The sequence below is a fragment of the Dinoponera quadriceps genome, unplaced genomic scaffold (genome assembly GCF_001313825.1).
Source record: "Dinoponera quadriceps isolate SergipeBrazil2010 unplaced genomic scaffold, ASM131382v1 scaffold717, whole genome shotgun sequence".
In the NCBI taxonomy this organism is placed as follows: domain Eukaryota; kingdom Metazoa; phylum Arthropoda; class Insecta; order Hymenoptera; family Formicidae; genus Dinoponera; species Dinoponera quadriceps.
The window spans coordinates 1,605,279-1,629,954 of record NW_014555639.1 but is presented as its reverse complement, the minus strand read 5'-3'; the positions used below and the strand labels follow the sequence as shown (position 1 = coordinate 1,629,954).

Below are 24,676 nucleotides of genomic sequence, written 5' to 3'. Positions count from 1 at the left end.
AAATTCTGGGAGAGGAGAAAAGCGCAATCCGCAAGATAAGTAAATTTACTTTGGCATGGTCTCGCAAAATCTCGTCCCTTTGTCCATCAAGCATACCGTGCAACAAAGCAACCGGTGGCAGGATGTGAAATTTCTCGGATTCTGTCACACCGTACATCAACTCGAACCTTAAAAGAAAAGGAAACAACGGCTGACGTGTATGAACAATTACGCTTGCGCTTTTTAAGTCTAATATGAGGACACCCCGGTATGTCCCGTACTCCTTTTTATATATTAGGTGTTTGCAAAAGTTCGCCTGATATTAAAGCCATTTTTATTTATTAATAACAATGAGATGACGTGTGATAGTTTAATTAAAAAACTGGCCCTTGCTATCAGCAATTTTTCGGGCAACAGTTTGATAACGCCGATGAAACGGCTCATCTCTGAGGTAATCCATTCACCGATCTATTTTCGCACCCCCTCAGCATTTCGAAACCGTGGATTAGATAGGCCGTGCTGCATCGATCTGAATAGATAACAATCAGGTGGAACGATATCTGAAGAGTACGCTGGGTGTGGCAGGACTTCCCAACCTAACTCGAACGACGTCTCTTTAGTCGCAACAGCAACATGCGATCTGGCGTTGTCGTGAAACAGGGTAACTTTACGTCGGTCCGGCGTTATTTGAGGACGTTATTCCTTCATGGCTTGATTCAAACGCCATGATTGTTAACTATAGCAATCTCCTGTAATTGTCTGCCCCGGCAATAATAGCTCATAGTAAAGCGTTCCACGGTCCCACCACATACATACGCAAGGGAACCTGATGGCCGTGGATATTGCGTTTTGTTATGGATGCCGATAGTTAGCCGGGATCAAGCCGTGACTTTTACGTTTAGGATCGTCAGAATAGATTCACTTTTCATCATCCGTAACTACTCGCCACAGAAAACTCTTTTGTGCTTGGCAAACAATGAGAAACGGACGGTAAGCCGGTTCGCAATCGCGTTTGCAGGGAGTTTATGGGGAAACCATCTTCTTGCCTTCTAGATCTTTCTCATTATTTTTCAAGCGGCGGGATACCGTTGATTCGCCAACTCCAAGCTGCCCCTCAAGGGCATCTCTTTTGATTATGATTTGTCAACCATCAATACCGATCCAATACCGGCCAACACTTAAATACTGAACTGAAAAGCAACTTAAAGGAAAACAATTACAGAGTCGTAGCTGCAGCCATCTATTCGTGACCTTACGAACTTTTGCAGACACCTGATATGTCCCGACGCGAGTTCTCCCGTGTGCGAATCGCTTTCGCGCAATTTATTGTTACACGCCCCCTCAACAAACTCCGCTCGAGATTACAAAGTCTGTACGCAGTGGGAACGATCGGGCCGAACAGCATTGTTTCCGGAGGAAACTCTCCGCGGATCGTACCTGCCAAAGAGTTGGACGTTCTCCATTAAATTGAACGGCTTGTCAGGGATAACAGCGCGGTCGATTAGCGGCGCGTAAGCCGGCACGTATTTCGGCTTGTGGATTTTCACGCGCAGCAGCGTGTCTACGTCCTGGTTGCGCAAGCATCCAGCCAGCTCGCTGTCGCTGGTGGTGGGACAGTTGAGAGCGTGCGCCACCTGAAAAACGATCCTCGCCATTGCTCACGAGCGCAATGAACGCGCGGCCTCCTCCTCCACCCCTCATTCCACCGCGCGGCATCGATGTAACTGTGTAACGTTTCTTCGCCGTGACGAGCAACGATATTTCTTTCCGTCGAATTCAAATTGCAAGCAGGACAGAAACACGACGCCGCCGTTTGTGAAACATACGTCGCCGCATAGGAAATAAAAACTGATAAACGCCTAGCTTCGTTATAACGGGATTCGCGGAATTCGCGATAAATGCGGGTGTGTCTGGGGATTCCGAAGGACGGGAATTTGAAAACCCGAAAATCGAGGCTTTTTCAAGCTGGAAATATGATGGAGCTAAAAATTCAAAATTCATATAGGGAAATACAAGGGAGACGAGAAATTAAAGAATTAAAAAATCCCAAAATTCACGACTTTGGGGACTCGGAATTTCGAAATTTTCAAAGTGCACGGAGTCAGAGATTTTATAATTTATAATTTTATAATCCATAAGTATATGAATCTTTTCGTATTCCTTATGATTGGGCTGACTTCGGTACTCGAAACATCTGTATATCCAAATTGGGGAGACCAAGGGGTCGGTAAAATCAGATATCCGAAGTTCCGAGACACCGAGTATACAGTGACTTGGGAATTAAAAAATTCGGGGGAAACCTAGGTACATAAAGAATCCCTTTGAATCGAAAAGGGAGGATCAACTGCGGGAATAATAGTAATAGATGCCGCAGTGATTTGTCATTCCGCGAAACTGGAATTCAAACGCATCAATCCTCATCCCGCGTTTTTATTCGCGACTATTATCATTGCGGCGTTCTTTTTTACCTGTTTGGTGATCTGCAAGGGCGCCTTACCGATGGCATCTGCGCTCATCGCCGATCCGGACATCAGGATAGCTCGTTTGAACAAACCTGCGCCAACAAAATGGGAGGAGGTGCGACAGGTGATTAATAACTTAGCTTTTCGATACGGTCCAGCAGTTCTCAAACTTCTTCTCGGCGCTGGGCCGAAGGACAAATGTATTCTGGCTTGAGTCAAAAATAATCCCTCGCGTTAATAATTGAAATCCCACATTCGGGATGAGAAATTTGAGGAACCCTCGAACAACGCGAGTTGAGATTTAAGGAATCCGTTGTCGTTTTTGGAGGTGCTCGGTGACGTACGATTCGTCACGGGGAAGGACGTTTCCCTTGATAAGAAAAATATTGTATTTATCATTTTCTAATCCCGTTCCCCGGTACACGGACGAGCGGGGCGTAAATGTTGGCTTAATTATAAAGGGTCACCGATGCTTGAGAACCTCCGCATGGCATGGGCAGGCACCTGTCCCGACGTGTAAAATATTAAGTCCGGTTATTTTTCATTGCACAATATAATTATTGGCCGGACGCGGCGGCATTGTGCGCTCGGCCGGAAGAGAAAAGCTCCTTTTCCCGGCCGCCATTGCGAGCCGGCCGGGTGAAAAATGGTCGACGTCTTCTTTCTTGCTTTCGCCCGTTCTCACTGACCCCGCCGAGCGCCAGCGGGTACCCGAGAGTGCTTGAGTGCTCACGGTCGGTGTGTGCACACCGTTGAACACGTGTAGACGAGTGATTCTTAACCCCTTGTCAAACTCAAAAATATCACAATGCAAGTGCCCGCGATTTGCAAGAGAAAACTTCAAGACAATAATGGATGGCTAGATATACAGGGCCATTTTCCAGCGATGTGACAACCGAATGATTATCAAAACGTAACTATATTCGGTATAGAGAATTATCGCTTTTTATAGTTTTTTTTTTTTTATGAAGGAACTTTTATACTTATTTTTAGCAATCCGATAATTATTATCTGACAATTATCTGATTATTATCGGACAACGCTGAGCAACATGAAGTTTATCTTGACACTTCGAGGTTCCCAAATTTGTCCATAAGAGACCTAAAGCGGAGTATCAAGCTCGCATATTTTTGAAATTTTCTTCGTCATATTAAATCCGCCAATTTGATTTTCTAGAATTTGAGTTTAGATTCGTGTTTAGCGACTCCAAAAATATGTGTCATATTTTGTGGAAATTTATCTTTTAGAACTAAATGTGCCCTTGGACGACTTCATAGGTCAGCTTAAGTGAGATCAGGCATAATTTTAAAACTGCCTTTATTTGCCTCTATTTTTATTAATTGACACTTTCTTCGCAAATTGAAACAAGATGTGTAAGCGCAGGATTTTGAAAGTTGATGGAGAAATATTGACCGTCTACTTCGCAAGCTGATTCCGGGAGTTCTTTGACGACCAATGAATCACAGGTTCAAGAGCAAACCGTACATTGTCACCGCCGTGCAACATTGGTGCATTGCGTTTGATGCAAATGCGCGTATGCCTATCTCTCTTGCCCTGATTCGTCCAATTAATCCCGCGATTATCTCCCGTCGCCTCGGAAATCGCGATCTCTGTACGAGATCGCTGTTCACCCCCTATAACTGCGGATAATGTTTCCAATTACAGCGAGGGAAAGGATTAGCTTCGATTATGTATCGTCTTTCGATTCTTGCGGGACGGGTATGAAAATCGTTACCAGTAGACGTTCGTGTTACGAGGGGATCTTGTTTTCTCCAAAACGATTGGCAAAAATGAGCGAAAGCCGATTACCGATAGCACAGAGAATGGGAAATGAATCGTACAAAATACAGGCTGGGTTCGGTTAGGTGAGATTGGATTGGGGTTAGACTGTACATACGTGGACGTTCTTTACCTTTTTTGTTGGTAACCGGGCTGATTAGGAGTAGATTAGCGAAGATAGCTCCAGTTCCGTGACCGACTAAAGTGACGCTGTTAGGATCGCCTCCGAACTCGGCGATGTTTTCTCTTAGCCAAAGCAGAGCCGCTATTTGATCCAACAGTCCGAAGTTGCTCGCTGCGTCGTCCCTGATCCCGGGTCTCAGGAAACCTGCGATAAGAGTTTTAATTATTAAATGAACACAGTATCTGAAGCAATTACGTATTTCCGACGCTAAACTCCGGACACAAATATATTCCAACATATTTCACAAGTAACTTGCCAAAAATGTTGGAACACATTTGTCCGTATGATGTGAATAAAATGAATGTTACATTTTCACTCATGAAGAACGCATTTCTTATCGTGTTACATAGATTGCCTCGACTTTGCCTCGGTTTTGCGAAAAAATTGAAAAATCCAGCATTCCGAAGACACGTGAGCAAGAAGTTAATTCCAATTCGTAGGCGAGAATCCCACGGCAGTTGCTCGAGCAGCCGGAAGTACGGCTGGCTCCTTACGTAGCTCCTTTCTTAGCAGAGAGGGGCTCCCGAATAACCGGGGTTTCGCTGCTTTCCACGTTCTCCCGGGACCCGCGTATTCGGTGTCCCTATTAATTAGCTCCATGGAGATGCGAAATTTCTCCTCCCCCCCTCCCCCCCCCGCCGCGCTTAAANCCCCCCCCCCCCCCGCCGCGCTTAAACACGAAGTACTTTCGTGCGCTGTAACGCGATCGCCGGTGTTCTTTTTGCTCGGCAGCCGGGCTTCGCGCGCTCGGGACTATATTTTCGCCCTGTTTTGCGCAGGGCAGACATGATGGCGGCGGTGGTGGCAGGGCGGGCTGGAGTTATCCGCGGACTCCTCACTCGGGCTAACTCCGACCGCCTAGAGCGGGTCGGGGTTACTAAGCGCTTCCCCAGCACTTTAACCTAATTTATGATTATGGTTTCGCGTCCGCCTCTTTTTTTCTCCCGCGAACCACTCCACTTATCAGATATACCGAGTGTACCCCGCACACTCGCTCGCGCGCCCACGTGGTCGTCCATTTGCATCGCGCGTCGCTGTCATCTCGCGAGAAAGGATTGCCGGAATTTCGCTGTTAGCCTCTTTAGGACAACCGCTGTACATGGCAATTTCGGATTGCAGCTGCGAATCGCGACACGCTTCCGGACGGCAGTTTTTAGCAGACTTTCTGAATAATGACGCCGCCCCCTCCCCCCCACATACGCGTGACCACTCCGCAATGAAATATGCCTTATTACCGCGTCAGTCGCATTTTTATCGGACGATGAGAAAAGTGCCCGCCCGGACGGCATTCGCGGCAATTTATCCTTTTTGTTATTTATTTATTTTTTTTTTCATAGGCGAACAACGCGCCGGCTCATTGTTGCTAAATCATCCGTATGAATTTTTTTCACGCGGAATGCCGCGCGCCAGCAGCGCGAGAGTGTCCCCATCGGCTATCAAAATACAAAGTTCAGCTACGTTTCGACGGCTACGTAACGAAGAAGGAATTTTCCCCTAAATTCTCGAACGAACGCACGGCTAAGCCGCACAATTGAATATCCTACATTCGAGTGATCCGAGAGAGAGAGAGAGAGAGGGAGAGCATTGAACTGCGAATTGGGTCAACTGGTTATCTTCTTCTTGAACTTCACCGCGCGAGAGTGCGTTCTTCCCGGCGCAAAATAATTTGCGCTCGAAGCTGAGACAGCAGAGGGCGTCGCTTACACTTCCGCGGTGGCGTACTAAGTCGACCGCCTTGTATCGTTCGGCTTCGGCGAACTTTCTTCGAAGGCGAAGTTCAATATTGAAAAGCGCTCGGGGCGATAAAAATTTAGATAAGAAGTTTGCGAGCCGCAGCCAGGCCAGCCTTGGAAAACGACGAGCCGTAACGAAGTTATTTATACGGGGGGAACAGTAAAATCGTATTAGACGTTAATACTTTTCTGCATGATGGATCGATCAATAACACCCTCCCTCGTCGTCCGGCCTGAAAATGCGGGCTTAGAGGAATGATAAGATAGAACGATGCAAGTCGATCCCCCTCGTCTGCGCGACGATCTTCGTATTTCTTAGGGTCCCTCAAAAGTCTCCCGAAAGTCAAGAATATGGCGACAATAAACGTCCAAGTGTTATATTCTCCCGCAGATATATTAATATCGATAATGCTGGAGGAGGAATTGGTATTGCGACATTTTCTCCTCTAATATTTAACAACACTAGAAAATCAGTGCTTCGGCTCTTGAGGTCCGATACTGTTCCTCTCTTTAACTAAATCAAGTAAGAATCGTTTCAAATAAAATATTTCAAGTATCTCTTACCCAGAATGCCAAGTCGAAAATTAATTGTAACAAAGACAACGTTGCCGTAAGCCGCCAATATGGTGCCGTCATAGGGATTACCGCTGTTCCATTCGTAACTCTCACCGTGGATGAAGACCATGACTGGGTATTTCCTTAGATTTCTCTGACCTAGAAACGCAAATGAAACATTTCACAGTTGACGTAAATACAATCGTGTCGTTGATGTCGTACAAAAGAAGATTTATGCTTCTCTGTCCTTTAATGTAACGTTCGATCATCCAGCTTCATAATCATTCTCAACTTATCTACAAAAACTCTATCATATCGATTGTAAAATGAGAGTAAAGGATAAAACTGCTACTTGAGCATGACTCATTGGCATATATCATCCTCTGCGCAGCGCGATAGTAATTTTTTAATTGCGTTTAAAGGGTTTTTTTCGGGGAGGACAGCCTTCGAGGACATTTGATTTACATCGGCGGAAAAATTGTCGGCGGAGTTTGTTCCCGAGAATGTTCGGGAGCACGGGGTTAGCCGCCAAATTTATATCACCCCTCTTGCAAACTATTCACACAGTTAGTTTTCGATATTAGAGTAACTATAAATTCTTCCCCACCCTGCCCTTCAAACGACGTAATTTCCTTTTAGCATGCGATCTGCGAATTAGATCGAGGCGAGAGCTCGGGGGAGACTTATCGAAAAATCCGTTCCGCTGAACTTTCTGCTGACAGCTGAATATCGTGCGCGTCACCGATCGCGAATAAATCATTTCACTTTCAAAAATACGATCGCCAATGGTATAATCGCGTCTCGTCGCGACCAGTATAATTAGATAAATAGATAGATGAAAGCGTTTATCGATCATTCGTGGGCGAACCCTCTAAGAACGCTACATGTTTGTGAATTGATTTATGACAGATTTATAAAGTAAAATTGACTATTAATAATACTGGAGGGAAAAGGGAAAAAAGAAACGCATAATATATGATAAAAAATAAGTTTGATAGTAGTATAATAGAAAGAAAATGCGCAAGAAATACATTGTATAATATTTGTGGAATAGTCACGCGGTTTATTATTGCATGTATTATGTGGATAATCCTTTTAAATAATTAAAGAACTTGGATTTAAATTGTCGGACCGAGTCAGAATTTCTGATTTCAAGACAAGAAATCTGTTCGAATCAACTAAATGGGTTTCTCAATATACACACAAGGGAGAAGTAAAATAATTGCCTACGTGAAAATAAAGAATACTTTATAGGTTCCTGTTTAAAATTCACCTTTACAAATCGCATGACGATTGCAGAGGGCCTTTCAGATTCCAAATCTTGAAAATTCCAATAAGATGTAGATTCGAGGACGCAAAAAGTCGAAGTTTCCACATGCGAGTATTATGCGTATTGCACGGGGAACGACAGAAGGAATGGAATCGCGCAGATTTCATCTTCCCGCGACTTCTACAGGCGTTGATCTAAAAACTCATTTGGCCGCGAAGCTTATTCCGAGATTTAATTAACGGTTTCAATTATCACCGACGGCCGTTTGCTGAACTAACGTATCTCCTATTTCTTCCGAAACGTCCCATAGAACGGCTGTGCTCGATACATTTCGATAAATCAAGACACTCGATCGTGACGCTCCCCGTTGGATTTTCTCACTTCCCCCCAGCGGCCGATAACTCCTTTCACATTTTCCGCGACAGAATATCGACCGGTTAATACCGCTTTCTGAATTTTTACCCGGTTAATTTATCGGTCATTATCCAGCGTACGCAAAGATAAAGAGAATTCGATGAAAATGGAAGAACGTAAAATTTCCGTTGCGGCAAATTACTCATTACGATACGAGTCTCTGATATCGGAGTCCATGATATTTGCAGAACACGAACGACACGGACAAATATTCTATCTCACTCCTCCCCCACGAGGAACATCGCGATGGTTTGCTACACAATCGCGTCGATGCTCGCGTTGTCCGTCCGTTGGGTCCTATATATCATTGCGATCTCGAGCCGGAACAAGCGCCGGGAGAACAAGAGAAAGCGACAGGGACACGCGATCGCCGCGAAATTTACATGAAAATTGAAAGGCGAATCGATCGATGCGTTCTGCATAAAATTGATGTATCGCGAATCATGCGCGGGGATATTTTCATCCTGCGTCACGTGAGCGCGTTGCTTGGGCGCGAGCGAGCGCGCACGCCAGCAACGGAACCGCCGCCGTCATAAATCACCTCGCGTGAATCTATATCCTAATAAAAGGAAAACCATTCCTCCGCCCGAGCGATGGCGTATTTTGCGCTATAAAAAAGGCACGCTCGTAACTCGCGCGGAACGTCTGAGTTCGCCGATGCGAAATGCATTTTCATTTATCTGAGAAAAAAATGAACACTATGTTACCGTGAGAACTTGTTAAAAAACTTGAAACTCGCCGTGCGGGGTACAGGTGTGTTTACGAGAGAAGGCACATATCAATTACCGCAGACGTAACAGAAACAAGGTAATTCTGTTGTATGAAAAATTCCAAGCGGAATTTTTAAATTGCTCTTCTCTCTTATATTGCAGCTTTTCAGAAATGTGTATGAAACGTTTGTTCCATTCTCTCAACCGTGAAGCTTAACTTACAAAATTACATTTATCGACAGATTTTATTCTGTTCGAAAAAAAAGGCGCGTTATCTCATTGTGGCCGCTGGCTATCGTATTTAAATTCACACACGGTTTAAAATGATGTCATTTATAAATCTCGCAAATATATTATTGATAGATATTCCTTTACACTTTTATTTACAGAAGTATCAATCTTGCCACTGTTACAATATCATATAATTACGAGACGAAGAAAAGAACTGATCTAGTCAAGGAAACTGTGCGTCACGTTTATAGCGTGATAGCGTTTCTTCGATTTGCAGAATCGGCTCGACCCGCATCGACTCGGGTAGCGTTCCAATAATCGCTGCCAGTACTGAAATTAATAATACAAAAATAATAATATAAAAATTCCAATATTGAATTCAGCAGTGACTGTCAATGTGATTTATACATGATGCGAGTAAACCCAGAATAAAATGACGTCTTACACGTCACTCTCTTATTATATCAATTTAGATCCCCTCCATATAGTCAACAATCTAATTAGTACATAGAAGTCTGTGGGCGCGAGAGATTATGGCTTCCCGGAAATGCGTTTGCGAGATGCGGCTATTGTTCTCCGCTCAGGTGCGCGCTGCGTCGCACATGACTTACTCCACTATAATAGCGCTGGACTGATCGAGAGCGCAGGTCGATATGGATGTCGATATCTTCCCTTCCACATTATATACAGAAAAGAAATAGTCTTAAATCAATGGTGAATATTTTCATATATAAGAAAAAATATTATAATATTCTTAGAAAATTTTTTAATTTAATTAAGTACCAGTAATACTTGAATCAGTACAAATTCAATTAAATCAAGACTAAAAATCTTTTAAAAAGATTATAATATTCTTGCTTATATATAGAGAATATTTATCATTGATTTATATAAGGCTAATTTGTTTTTCATATAGCGACGTGAAATAAAAAACCGTTGAAAAGAGGAAATTTTCATGTTTCCGATGAACGCGAATCGTTCTTCTGTATGAAGTAAAGACGAATTAGCGCGATTGTATAAATGCGAGATATTGATTTTTGCTTTCGCGTTAAAGTAGAAATTAATCTGTATTGAAAACCGACGGGAAACATCGCTTCGAATTTTTAACACGAAGTATCTATTTTGTACTTTTATTGGATATAAAATTCGTTTTGAAAGAAGTGGAAAATAATAAGAACCTTATGATAACCTCTGATATTTTGTGATAATCTCTAATTAACTATGATTAAGTGGAAGTATAATGTTGAAGTCAGAGTTCAAAGTTGAAATCAAAATTTAGGATTCTTGTGAAATAAGAATCTTGTTTATTTACACAACTCGCAAATGTATCCCCGAATTGTGGTAAATTATACAGTACAAAAAACGCGATTTTAGCCTATATTTGAGGTCATGCAGCATGGAGAAAACTTTCTTTTTCAAAAAACTGTTCAAAGCATCTCAAAGTATAGGTCTCAATCTTTCAAATGCCGTTGAATTTGCTCAAATATCTGTTTTTGTCAGCGATATATGCTATTTTAAAAATTTCAAATTGCATGAATTTAAATTCATTTTCAATTTCTGAGGCCAGATTTGAATTCAGCGTGTTAAAAACCTTCGGGATAGTATACTCCGGTTTCTGGTAAAATGTTTTTGCCAAATTTTGTCGGCCTGTGTTATCGTACACAGTAAGAAAATTATATCCTACTTCTTGTGTAAAAGATGGAGTCTTGAAATTTTATGATTTTTCATCAATCATTTCTTTTGTCAAATGATCAATGAAAAGTCATAAAATTTCGAAGTGCCAACTTTTACACAAAACTTAGGGTATTAAACTAAAAAATAACAACGGTTAGAAATGACCACTCGGTACTTGTAGTGTTAAATGCCCTTTAAATGATTGCGGTCGCCAGTGCATTATAGTGAAGTGAAGTGAGTGAAGAATGATCGATATAGGACAATGACTGGACGCTACGCTACGTGGAGGCTAGATCCCTTGAAAGCTGGACGTTGTACCTGGACTGCTGAACGTCGCGGCGGGATATCAGCGCACACAATGGTGTACAATCTCATCGCTCACAGAGCGTCTTATTACGTAGTGCACGATTCAGCGTAGTGCTGTGATGAGAAAATATGAGAGAGATGAGAAAAGTCACCGCACAAAAGATGACATATGAAATTACTTCAAACAGATTTAGGAATAAAATGGCGCACGTTTATAATATACAGGGTGTCTGTCGCTAAGTATCCCATTCATCATATATTTGTAATTTAAGTCAATGTGAACGAAAGTCCTCTATCATTTTAGAAATATCCACGTAAAATTTTGAGTTATTAATTATTAAAAATAGCCATGTATTGTAGCTCCTTTAATCAACCTTTAATAAATTCAAAAATTTATGTTATTTGCAAAATGATAAAAGACATTTTTTTAGAATGACCTAATTTACAAGTACGTGACAGCTGTTCTACTTAACGACAGACATCGGTATTTTAAATATGAAACTGTTGAATCTGTCGCTAAATACAATAGTCACCGTATATTTGTATAAATTCGGCCATTCTGAGCAAAAAAAGTCTTTTACCAATTTGCAAATAACTGAGTTATAATATGCAAATTTTTGAGTTAATAATTAACTTTTCAGCGGGCTTTTTTAATTACGAAAGCGGACGCGTTTTGCACACAGTGCACCGTGGAATATTAATGAAAAATTTGAAAGGGTCAGGTATTTTATCATAAAATCAATATTATACGAAGGAAATTTATGATATATAATAGTTTATTATTTATGTTTTTTTATTAATCAATAGAATTTTTATATTAATCAATAGAATGAAACGTGTAACAATAATAAGATAAAATAAAGTTTAGGAATCAATCTGCGATTGTACAGCTTGACAACTCTCGCAAGTTATTGATATTATCGAATGTTAACATAAAATATAATGCGCAATTATATGGAAAAACTATACTTACTTTGATCGTCAATTTATTACGGCGGTAGACACCCTAGTGTACAGAAATGCTAGGTACAGAGAGCCAAACGACATCCTCTTTAAATATTTATATACACTTTGTATTTCTCTATAACAAAACTGTGACCGCACATTTCGAAAGACGAAATAACACTAAAGGAACACCTTTGACTATCATGACTAGTAAACAGGGTTTTACGTGCATTCTCTCCATAAAACCGATACGCGTGCATTCTGCACACATACGCGTCTGCCGGAAAGTTAAAGAAACCTTTTACATAGTCATTTTTTCAATAATTAATGCTAGATATATACTTAGAGATTTCTGAGACCCCAGTGAAACTTCGAAACCTTATTATTGTTAGAAATAGTAAATATAGATATCATGGCTGCCTTATAAAAAAAAGGTTTTATGTTTTATCAATAGCTCGCAGCGGCAAGAACAGTCAGTTGTCGTTAGGCTGTGTGCCAATGAAATTAGTCTAAGTTCTCTCAGACTCTAGTGTGTCATCCGCAAAACTTTTTTGCAAATAAATAAATTTCCTCATTAATGTTATTTATGTTATTATATTTATATTACGAGTTGGTAGTGAAAATTCACATTAAAAACAATATCCGACTATATTTTTATTAATTTTTAAATTTAATTTTAACTACAACTATATTTAACCCTTAGCTGACACACGGGGTTAAAAGTACCCCAGAGTGTTTTTGAACGCAAATTTTTCATAGCTACGCGCCAAATTTGGTTCTGTGGCGTCACCTAGTATTAGTCGAGGCTTGACCCAATATTGATAAATAAAACAATTATACACATTTTTTCTCGCTGGGATCCAAAATACCCTCTATAGCATGTACGTTATTATTTTGAGTGTGTCAGCTAAGGGTTAATTAATAAGTCATTAATTATAAATATACCGCTCATAAATAGTAGTGGATAATGTTATAATAAAGAAATGTTTCCATAGGGTTATCTATTATCGGTTTACTAGCTCAATTCGAATTTGAGACCGTTGGAACATGAAGTATACAAATAAGTCACACTTGTTTATTGTTGTAGATATATAATGGAAACTCGCAGCTGCGAAGAAAAGTACGATAGAAAAAGGCAAAAAACTCTGTTCATGTGTCCGCGGTAATTCTTCGATGTGAATTTTATTGGTCGTTATTGTGTACGAGATGTACTGAAAATTTATAAAGATACAGTAAATTAGTCTATTTCTTCTTATATTTTATATTATCAATGTTTCTTCATAAACGTGTATTAATGACAGTCACGGAGTTTGTAAATTTTGCAGGCATAACACCCGTCAACCTGCCGACCGAAGGCGACATATTGATTCAAAGCCGGGGGTGTTCGAACCCCGGCTTAACACCGGTAAAGGCCGCTGCAAAAAATCAATTCCCGATATACAGCGGTTTTTATCGCGGGGCGTAATCATTTTTATCGGCGCGTCGCTTCTGGCTGGCGCGAGATAAATATTTACGGGGCGCGGTGCGCAGACAACGCCGACCTCGTAACTCACGGTGCCCCGAAGAGCCGGCCTTCTTCCAATCGGTTCGCGTGCTCGTATAAATAATAGATTTACAGCTCTTTTACGGCGTCTCGATATGCCCGGAGAAGCTGGTTGACGCGCGAGCGAGCGTCGCGCCGATAATGGCGCGGTAAATCAACGAAAATCTTCCTAAAGATCGACTGACGCTCCTTCCCTCGCTCCTTTTCCCTTCCTGCCTCCACCACTGTAACGTGGAAACAGCTTCTTCCGCGAGCCACCCCGAAAGAGGGCGGATAAACCGCCCCGGGACACGGAGAACGGAAAACGCGCCAGGCCCCGCCATCTTCTGGAATATCCTGGAAACCCCTGGCACCGCCGCTTACCGCATCCCCGTGCAGATGCCGGCACGAATGTTATTTCGCTCCGGGGGTAGAAACGGTGTCATTCGTAAAACTGTCGCCCCGCAAATCGATACGTTCGAAGCCGCGTCCGCGAACCCGCCATTTTCGACGGTCTCCGAGCGAAGTCGAGTGTTATAATTTTATGAAATCATTCAAAATTCATCCCTCGTTCTCTCCCGCCGAAATGTTCGCCCAGCCCCGCTGATCGTCGACATTTCGCGTCGTTGCTCACAGAATGAATCGCATCGTTTTTATTTCGATGAGAAATTAATGGCGCGCGATACCGGTGGAAATTGACCGAAGGCGTAGTAGTAACATCGAATTATTCAGGAATTCGAGCAAACTCGACGGGGAAGTTACACGCGTTGCGGGAAGCAAGAATTAGTTTAAGGTTAATCGCTTCTGCATGTAAAACCGGTCGTGCCGTTTTCCGTCCCGCTCAGTGCACCGGCTTCTCGGCGGCGGCACCTCCGGCTGGTGTCGCGGCCATTTTTCGATACGGGGATTCCCGCAGTTCCGCGCAATGAACATATCCGTCTCGCTCGGGCAAAGTGCGGACTCGTGTCGAGCGTTTTTTGCGAAATCGCGCGAGCTACCGGCTGAACGCCAGAAATCGAAGGAACGATGGAACGTGTACCGACCGCGACCCACTCCGGCACCGCTCGCTTTATCTCGAGGCGAAGCCGAAATGCAAGCTTCTTGGATACCACTCGGTCGCACTTGATCTCGAAGTACCTCAATCTCCCACTCGCACGATTAAAACGCTCCATCGTCCGTGGGAGAAGCGGCTTGTCGGAATTGTAACGTAACGAATAACGCAATAATACTCGTTCGATCAATATTCAGAATTTTGTGAGTTCGAATCGCCTAAACGAAATACCCGACTGAACGCTGTGTTTTCACAAAAGGATCAAATCTGGCAACGTAAAAAACATTTTGTACTTAAGAAATCCCAAAAATATAGCAGCAGCAATATGTACGCGAAATATGTTATTATCATTGATATTACAATAACTCTTACTAGAATAACGGTCCCCCCGACTATGCTCTCTCACTGCGACGATTACAATCAGAAATACGAAATCATTTTCTCTCAGCGCAACGTCTAGATGGGAACAATAGTAATAATTCGACAAGAGTTTCGCGCGGCACGAAAGAAGTGACATTGACGTTGTCGAAACCGCGCGGAACCACAAAGAATCCCACACATGACTTCTCCCATTCACACTCATTACAATACTTAATAATCCCGGAAACGCGGCGTCGCGGCTGATCCTCCACAGGAGGATCCCGGATATTAAATCCTGCGGGGGGATAGCCGCGCTCTTTCGGGCTCCTCGAGGAGGACGGCACCGTGGGAGATCCGGATGCTCGATACCGATAGTGCGGTGTTGCACATACACGGTTTGGCAAAGCCTTCCATTATCGTGGACGACGCTATTCAATCCGCGGTACACGTATCCCAATGTACACGCGGGGCGTCTCGAGCAGATAGGACGACGGAACGATGACCCACCCTCTCACATGCGCTGCCGCTGGTAGCAGCCATAAACGAGCGCGTTTATCGACCGCTCGTAACGCATTCGACTCGAAAATTTGCGCATTCCAGCCGCTTTTTCCCCTCCCCCGTCCGCCCCCGACAACGGCATTCCCGAAATTACATCTTTCGTCGTGGAACGCCGTTATCTGCTCGACCGAAGGAGAGGCGGAACGTCAATTTTACGACGTCGCTTTTACGACGAATTACCGATAAGAGAGACGAGAGGAGCAATCAATACGTCGAGCGCTCGCATTGCCGCGCTCGACGTCACACCGAAAAGGTGTTTTCCAGCGGCGATTGTGTTACGCGCTTCCAAATATCTTTATTTTGCGCAATCCTCCCCCCTCGGACTTGTTTTCGCGACCGAGACATTCCGCTTTCGCCGGCCTTGAGACGAGATTTATTGTCCGCCCGAGCGATAGCGGCGCACTCGCCGCGTGCGACATCGCGGCGAATAATGGCGCTGATGGAAAAATAAGCGGGGAAAATATTTACGGACAAGTCGCGGCATTCGCCGAAAGATGGGGCGAAAGGGGGGGGGGGGAAGAGAGGCAGGAAAAAGGAAATGCACGATATCAGTGCATTTCTTTCATGAGTCTCTCCGTCTTCCTTCCACCCTCTGTCACTCGCAGTTTCTCTCTCTCTCTCTCTCTCTCCCGACGCCTCCTATCTTCATTCTGTCATGCCCTCGTTCCGGGATTCTACACCGGGGACAATATAGCCGCTTATTTCAGCCGCGAACATCTTCCACTGTCCGTCAGATGCAATTTCTAGAACCGCATGTAAGGAATAAACATCCTCAGACACCGTCTGTCTGCTCGTTTTTAGCGCGTATACGATTACTTCGCGAACTCGGCGATGTATATTGCCGATTCGGGGGAATTCCCGAAGTGCCTGCCTGGAGATAAATTAACCGTGACTAGTGTAATTGCAATTATACGAGGCGTCCAAGTTTCCGCTGCTAATCCGATTAAGTTGCGATGTAATTATAGAGTCCTTGAAGAATTTCGCAAGACACAATACCCGAGAAAGATCGATGACGAGGGGGGCGAGAGAGAGAGAGAGAGAGAGAAAATCTCTGTGTGATCGATCGATGCGAAGGGACGCGTGTTGTGCGCCGCCCTCTCGCTTATTAGCCGCCATTTAAGGCGCAAACGAGCTAGGCGTGTAACTTCAGGTGCGAAGAGGAAAGAAATCTAGGAGCATTTCGCCACGCCGCATTAGTATTCGCTTTAAGTCGCGGTCACACCGTGGCGCGGTGGTGACTTTTTCCCTTTCCCGCTCTCGGGTCAGAAAGCTTTTAAGCTCCGCTTTAAAAAGAACAGTCCGGTTATCGTGGCGCGCGTAAATATGTCGAGACGCGAAGTAGAACCTGCCCGCTTCCTGCCTGGCCGCCACGGTGAGCGCACGGGATAAGCTGCGAGAGTCCTGGCTGCGAGGTTCCGCGAGGATAAGTCCTCGCGAGTCCTACGCCTCATGCATTTAAACGCGCCCGCTAAAAAGTTCAACGTTTACATTTAATAATGTGTTACCGCGATGACCTGCGACGCGCTGGAACCAACGCTTCGTTCGAAATCGTCATCGGTTAAAAAGTCTCTCATCGGGCGAAAATTTCTTCTAGAGAGTTAATTCTGAAAAGAAACTTCTTTTCGAATTAAAGCGTTCTTATACGCAGCGAAAATTGCTGACGTTCGAGTAATAACACAAGAGTTTCCGTTTCTAACATAAAATTTTGCATCGTGAATTCTCCGTCCATCTGATTTATAAGACACAACTTACGCGCGCTTATAAATATGCCCTTTCAGCGTTGAAAAATCCCCAGCCAAAAATCACGAATCACGTACGATGTGAAAACGCACTCTACAATATTTATAACTACTTTCGCGAGTTAAATACGTTTCCAAATTCCAAAATGTATCTGCACTTCATGAAATATTATAATTTCGATTTGCAATAGCCATGAAGTGACCCCGCGTTGACACGTTATAATTTCGCTTTGCGATAATCATAAAGTTCCCGGGGAACGTTACAATCTCCATTTGCAATAATCATGAAGCTTCCCCCCTCTCTCTCTCTCTCTCACTCTCTCTCGAAATCAAGCAAGTTTGGCTCTGGAAACGCGACCGTCCAAATCCAACTTCTCCGATCGTTACTGCATACCTGCCACAGGTCGCAGTTTACCCCACGGCCCACGCACATAATTTATCGCGGAGAAACCAGCGAGGGGATGACGGGAGTGCGACCGGAGAGTTGGCAATTCGAAACGGGAGAGAGAGAGGTTGTACTACTCCCATGTCCCCGCTGTTTGTATTTCTACTGCGGCGAGTGTAGCATAGCCTCGAGCGTCGTTTTCCAAAATTACGACACGATACCGTAACATCCGCTCGAGCGATGTACCGCCGCGGCACGTCAATCGTTATACATTCTCCGCTATAATCGATCGACCTCACTTCCGGTCAAATACATCACTCGTCTAGACGCCACGAAAGCAACCGCCGTGAATCCGCTGCGGTTTTTGATAACGGTTGGCCATGTGTGAAAATTTATGTCTCCCCGAGACTGGGAATGCCGTCGCAATTGTTTTACTTTTTCCAGGACCCGCGCATTTAGAATATTGGCGTGCCCGCACGTGCACTGATACAAAATTTTACCACCGAACCGTATTTTAGTGTATTTTATAGTAGTGACAGCATGCATGCAAGGTTATTGTTACTGATACTATAACATTGATTACAAAATGGTCCTTCTGACTATTTTGGGGGTAAAGAGATATGTGTGTGGCGCCGAAACTAACCATAATTTTCTATCGGTGTGGAATTATTGAAATTCACTAGTTTTTTTTTCTTTTTTTAAGTCGGTCCCCTCTTTACAACCCATTCTGAACCCAGCTAATATAAAATATAAAACTCTCGATGAATGTACTTTTTGCATTTCGATATTATTTAAATATTAGTTATTTAAAAATCCGATAATTTGCACTGACTTTCTGATAGACCGTACAGTCGGAATATTAGCGTCAAATGAATATCAAGTATTAAGCTCCGAATATTTGAAACCATCCAATTCCAACATTTATCAATTTCTAACTGTGCGATCCCCCTCTCTCTCTCTCTCTATCTCTGTTTCCATGTCTCTCTGCGATTCAAAGCTAAATTACTGGTATTGCGCACCTTGGCTAGGACTCATCGCTAAAAAGACTGTCATTTCCGCGCATTACAGTTTACATTTAATGCTACGCATAATTCCCGAGTTGCATCTCGTGTATGCATATTGCCGTATCCCGCGGCATTCCGTAGAGATTCCTCGCACTCGGGGCTCGTCACGGGTATCGCGCGCATTCCTCGCACAAAAGTCGTTACATCGTTACGCCCTCGCATTCAGCTTCGCGTGTTCCCCCTCCCCCTCTCCCCCACACACCCTCCGCGCTACCCTCCGGCCATTTACGTTTACTCATAGTTGAGTTGCGCGCTCGAGCGTGCCAACTCGGCGATACGCGCGGGCTACGCGGAAAGACATTCGTATCTCCGGATCTTCGGGTTCCCCCGGTTTTTGGGGGCTGTCGAAACTTTCCGTCCTCTTCGCGCGCCGTGGAATTCTTCCTGAGCTCCCCCAGCTCTGGAACTTCCCCCATGGAGTCTTTTTTTTTTCTCCGGCTACCGATGTGCTTGAAGTTTTCTGCTTTTTCGAACACGCCTCGTCGGACTTTCGCCGTTTCGGGAGGGTGATGGATTTTTTGCGCTCGTCGAAAAGCTCGTTGATCGATTTATTCCCGTGACGTCGAGTAAGCGCGCGCGCGCGCGCGCGCACCTATGACCTATGGAATTCGAAATAATTGTTGCTTTAGATAGCGCGGAATTGGAATTCGATCCAGCCGTAACATAATATAACCCATCGTAATCCAGCCCCGGGCGCGGTTATGAATCGGCTTGTTTCCCTAGGTTCGTTCCTGTTGCCAACTAGCGCAGTTAAAAACGCGCATCGATTTGTCGCCTGTTAGACCGCCCGGCCCGGCTAAATCGGGACATTATGATTTTTTGTCGCGTCGTCGCCGCCTCGCGCGCCGCTGCTTTCACATTCCGACAATTATATCTCAAAATACCTCATCGAAACGTATGAAATATCGCGCGGATACCATAGCGGCCGGCGATCAATGGCCCCGTGGCGAAAGGCGCCGCGATATATCACGCAAAATATGTTAAACCATCGTGTGTGCCACGTATTGTGTCCATGCTCCATTCATCAGGAATGACCGCGACGAAAAATTCCGAAACGTAAATCCCGACCGACTATTATCATTTACCGCATCGTGACCCGATGTGCCCGCGATTCCGAAATTTTGTCCCGCGCGATATTGTCCCCTTGGAATCGCGCGCTATCGATTCTCCCCCAAACCGCATTAATGCGGACAGCACTTTGTTAAGCCGAAACAAATGTATCCCGGAGATTCGCAGAAACCCAGAAATAATCATCTGCTTCGCGAACACGGCAGGAAAACCCCGCGAAGGTGTGCGCAAAGAGACTTTCCGAAAGTGTCGCAGAGGGAGAAAGAGAGAGAGAGAGAGAGAAAGAGAACAGAATATATATTTAACCTCTTGGGGTATACAGCAATGATACATAATAGTGTGCGTTGATTGCCGGATGTCTTAGTCGATTAATACGCATGGTTTCGCTTAAGCATATTTCGCAACTCCGTAAGGAAGAAAATTGAATTACAAATAATAAGTCGCATTATTTCTCGATTTTAGTAACGAGTGAAGTGGGTGAGGTTTATGTAAAATAGCAAAAATCAGTGGAAATTTGTACGTAAACTAAAAGTAACTGGTAACGTGACGTAACGGAGAGACCATTAGGAGTAAATAGCGAGAGAATTGGAACGAAAAAAGTAAAATTACTGCTACATACCAGAAGCTGAGCTTGCATGAGGCATGCATGAGAAAAACCCAAGATTGCGGTGAAAGAAAATTAAGAGAGAGAGAGAGCGTAATTTTCCATCATAATTTTCCTCTCATTTGCCCATGTTGTAAATAATTTGTTCGTTACTCGAATGGAATACCGGATGAGTATTATTGCACGAGCGCGCATGCGACGGTCGACTTCTCGAACGGCCGATTCAATTACTACAGGCGCGTAATGTGATATTGAAAATGCAATTTTCCCTAAATAGACCGCGCACAACAAAAGCGGCGGTTGGTGAATGCCGAATTTACAGTACAATACGGCGAGATACGGCCATTCCGAAGTTAAATGCATTCTCGAAGAAAACACTCGTAAGTTGTCCGTGCTGCGCCGGCGACTCGGACAGAAACGCGTTAAGGGACGGGTACCTCGGAAGCTGAGGAGTCGGTGACTTCATCGTCCTCGCTGGATAATTGAACGTTGAAGTGAGAGATGCGTGCTGAAAAAGAATAGGAGGCCCTCCCTTTGTGCCTGGGAAAAGCGAGGGTTGCAGGTGTCTGTGAACCCTGCTTCCACTATCTTGGCCAGTGCGCCGCTTCTTCAGGCTGCGGTGGCGGCCAACTTAATTTACAGATGGATTCAGAACGCCGTGAGATATTGGACCGGGAGAAAATAATTAAATAACAAGTGGATACTTTCTTCTCTCCCTCTCTCTCTCTCTCTCTCTCTCCCTCTCTTTCTCTGTCTCTCATAAAGTGGAAATATTCCTCTAGAAATGAAACCACCCTCGTCGCGATCAATGCACCGTGCTGATAATTGCAGTTGTTTGCTTTTATCCTGCTACTTATTGCTATGATCGGAATTAAGTCTATTTCGCGGGCTTCTGCAATATTCAATTCTCGTTTCTCTGCTAATTTATCGCCGTGATAATAAAACTTTAATATAAAATCCAATAAGAGTTAAGATAACTTGTGGAATTGAAACTATACAACTATACATAATTAATTTTTATTATTGCTGCTCACCACATGTTGCAATTATTACAATTAAAATAATAAGTCTACAAGATTCTCGTGATGAGCAATCGTGATGAATAAAGCAAAACGAGGATAGATGACAGAAAATTGCAGGAAAAAACCAAACGCTATTTTTGTAGCAAACAAAACACTTATAATTCTATAATTAATGTATTAGACGAAATCTTTCGGACATTTTAAATGGTGGTTCCCTTTGTGCTTCAAGTTTGATGTATCAACAATTTTTTGTGTCTTATTTTTCTTTTTTATAATTTATCACGATATATCCATTTATAATTTACGCAATAACCGTGGCAAGATTATTATATTTGCATAAATTCACGCATATTCTTCTTATTTAAGTTACATTTACGTGTACAATGGTCACTTGATATTACAGCGATGAACTTTCCGTAATTATTAATAATAACCTTCGCCTCGCAGAGAGGCGTTATACGTGTTTTTTGTTAATTATCGTCGTTACTGGCGGTGATTTGTCTCCTTTAAGCTACACTCCGCGTGTTTTCGTCGTGTTTATGGTGACAGAGAGATGTCGAAATAATATGTAGAATGATAAAAAAAGAGAACGGAGAGCGGGCGAATGGTAGTTTGGGGTGTGATTTGTCCCGGAGAAATGTGAAGCTACGGACAGTTCCTGCGGGGAAGTGCGATTGCTTTCATCCATCTTCATAATCCGAACGAGCGGCATCATCGAGAAGCCAATCCCATTCTGGTCCATTATCTCTATTTAACTATTTCGACCATGCGTCCTATCATGGACGTATGGATGACCGCTCGGCATTTTTACGATAGCAAACTACCAGCCGCATTGGCGCCATCCCGGCATTCGCTCTCCTCGGGAGTTTAGATATTTAGAACACCGGACCTTCGCAACTTCCACTTCGTCGTTAGAACTTTCGAACTTTGGAACTTCGAATCTTTGGAAATTTCAATCTGCGAGACTTTGACACTTCGGATAGTTGGAATTGTTAACCTTTAGCAGAATTTATGGGAGTTTGCACATCTGGTATCTCAAACCTTATATCTTAGGCAATCTCGGTGTGACTTCAAAGTGGAAAAGATTCTGCGTCACATGCCTCGCTAAATAGGTGTTCTTCCGTACAAGGCACTTCTGATTTCCAACGTTTTCGACAACTTTTCCCCTCCTCCCGGAGCTTCCATCTTTCATTCCCGCGATCTTGAAATATGCATGTCAGCCGATCGTTAGCGACTCATTTCTTTTGTCCTCTCGTCGCTTCTTTAATTATCCCAATCTCTCATTAATTACACGAACGAACCCGCGCCTATTCATGGTTCCAATCAATTCCGTAGCATCGTTAATCTTTCACCTTTCGTATGTCCTCATTTTCGACGTCAAATCTCAATAGCGGCGACCTTCGTCGGACTCACGTCGAAGTTTTAGTTCCCACTGCCGCGACGATGAATCGCCGAAGAGAGGAGAAGTGAATATCGCACGACTACCGTATATTCCCTCGTTCTCTTCCCGGATTTCTTTGTTTTCACTCTCACGCTGAGAAGCTCGAAATTGTGGTGCATCAGTCGCGGGACGATGACAAAGTGTTTTTAAACCGGTCGTAAACGAAGTTATTTAGCCGAGGTACGCCAATGGTCGGCTTAGGTCCTCGACGAGCGCCATCGCTAGTGTCTGCGCCATTCGAGGATGATGCTACTGCCGTTGTGCGGCATATCTGACTGCACTTCAGTCGGCTGCAATCTGCCGAGTGGCATGCACATGTAACATTCATCCCACGGTCGGCTCTCGCTGCGCCGGCCGCGTGGTATTATGGAACTGACCCGGTCATAGAAACACACAGGCCCCGGTAGCCGCCATTGTGCGAGTCATGTTAAGAGGACTTACGATGTCCTGTTACATGCCAGGAGCTACCACCGAGCAAGAGAGAGAGAGAGAGAAGCTGCGATTATCTGACGTCTCCATCGATTGGAGTCGGCCTTTGTTGCGCCGGGGAAAGGTCGGCTCGCCGGGGCCGAGCCGCGGGAATGTTGCAGCAAGTATCCCGGGAATCTTCGAAACTTTGAATTCTTCAGATCCCCCGTGCACGAAAGTACGAGTGGTCGCGAGCGACGAGCCGAGACCTCCATATTGCACGTCGGGCTTGCGAGGAGCCGGCGATAGCGCGCGCTGATTACTCGACATCGAAAACTCCAGATTGGGAATTACGCAATTCCCATGTCCTCTTAAGAGGACCGAGCTCACCGACGATAATTACGCCGAGGACGGCCACGAGGGTGACGCGTGATCGTGAATACTACAGTATGAAGCGAGCTCACCGGCGCCGGGAAGGAATTCCAGCCGCGATCCGTGTCCATCGAGTGGGGCCAGAGTCGTTTGGCAATTTCTACTATGCCGGCGAGACGAAAAAGTCTGGGATATTGGAGGAAGTGAGAGTGTTATGGAATAATTTAAGGTTTTTAACGAATGAATTGAAAATTATTCAGGGCGATTCAACAATTACGTCACGCTAAATTTGGGTATTTTTTGCCTCCCCGCCCCTCCCCTTCGTCACAATTTCGTCGCCAAATATTTGTCCCCTTCTACATGACGTGTAGAATTATCCTCCTCCCCACCGACACATAGAATAAAAAAAAGAACTATATCGATAATAAGAAAAAATAATTAAGTTAAATCATGAATCATGATCGAAAAGTGAGTTTTTATAGCCGTTTTCGCGTCGTTTCATCTTGACACATTGGAATTTTCTGCTCTATCTGAGTATAATATATAATACTTATAAAAAGTGGCGGATTATATGGACTACTGCCGTGACATGTGATATCCTACATTGTCATTTTTACCTCTTCATCGTGAAAATGTACACCGTATGGTATTTGTAAAATAGACCGCATTAAAGTTATATCTCAGTTGTACATGTAACGAAAGACGGTTAAGAATCTGTGAAATAGATCCACTGTTAAATAAAATTTGAAAAACGTATCAGATGAAAGTAGCGAAAGACGGAAAATCTCAAATTCGATGTACGTACTGTACACGATCTCGTGCTAGGTTGCCGCTTTGTGG

The 24,676-nt window shown here is 43.9% G+C and overlaps 1 protein-coding gene across 10 annotated transcripts in view; it reads right to left on the bottom strand.

The window, feature by feature from the left end:
- LOC106745037 overlaps positions 1-24,676 on the bottom strand; it is a 62,377-nt gene that overhangs the window by 14,065 nt on the left and 23,636 nt on the right. For all 10 annotated transcript variants that reach the window (XM_014620272.1, XM_014620270.1, XM_014620269.1 and 7 more), the window contains 5 exons: positions 6,702-6,851; positions 4,354-4,548; positions 2,448-2,533; positions 1,417-1,613; positions 50-167 (listed from right to left, as the gene is read on the bottom strand). In XM_014620272.1, coding sequence (XP_014475758.1) covers positions 50-167; positions 1,417-1,613; positions 2,448-2,533; positions 4,354-4,548; positions 6,702-6,851 — 746 coding nt within the window. The remainder of the gene's footprint in view (positions 1-49; positions 168-1,416; positions 1,614-2,447; positions 2,534-4,353; positions 4,549-6,701; positions 6,852-24,676) is intronic.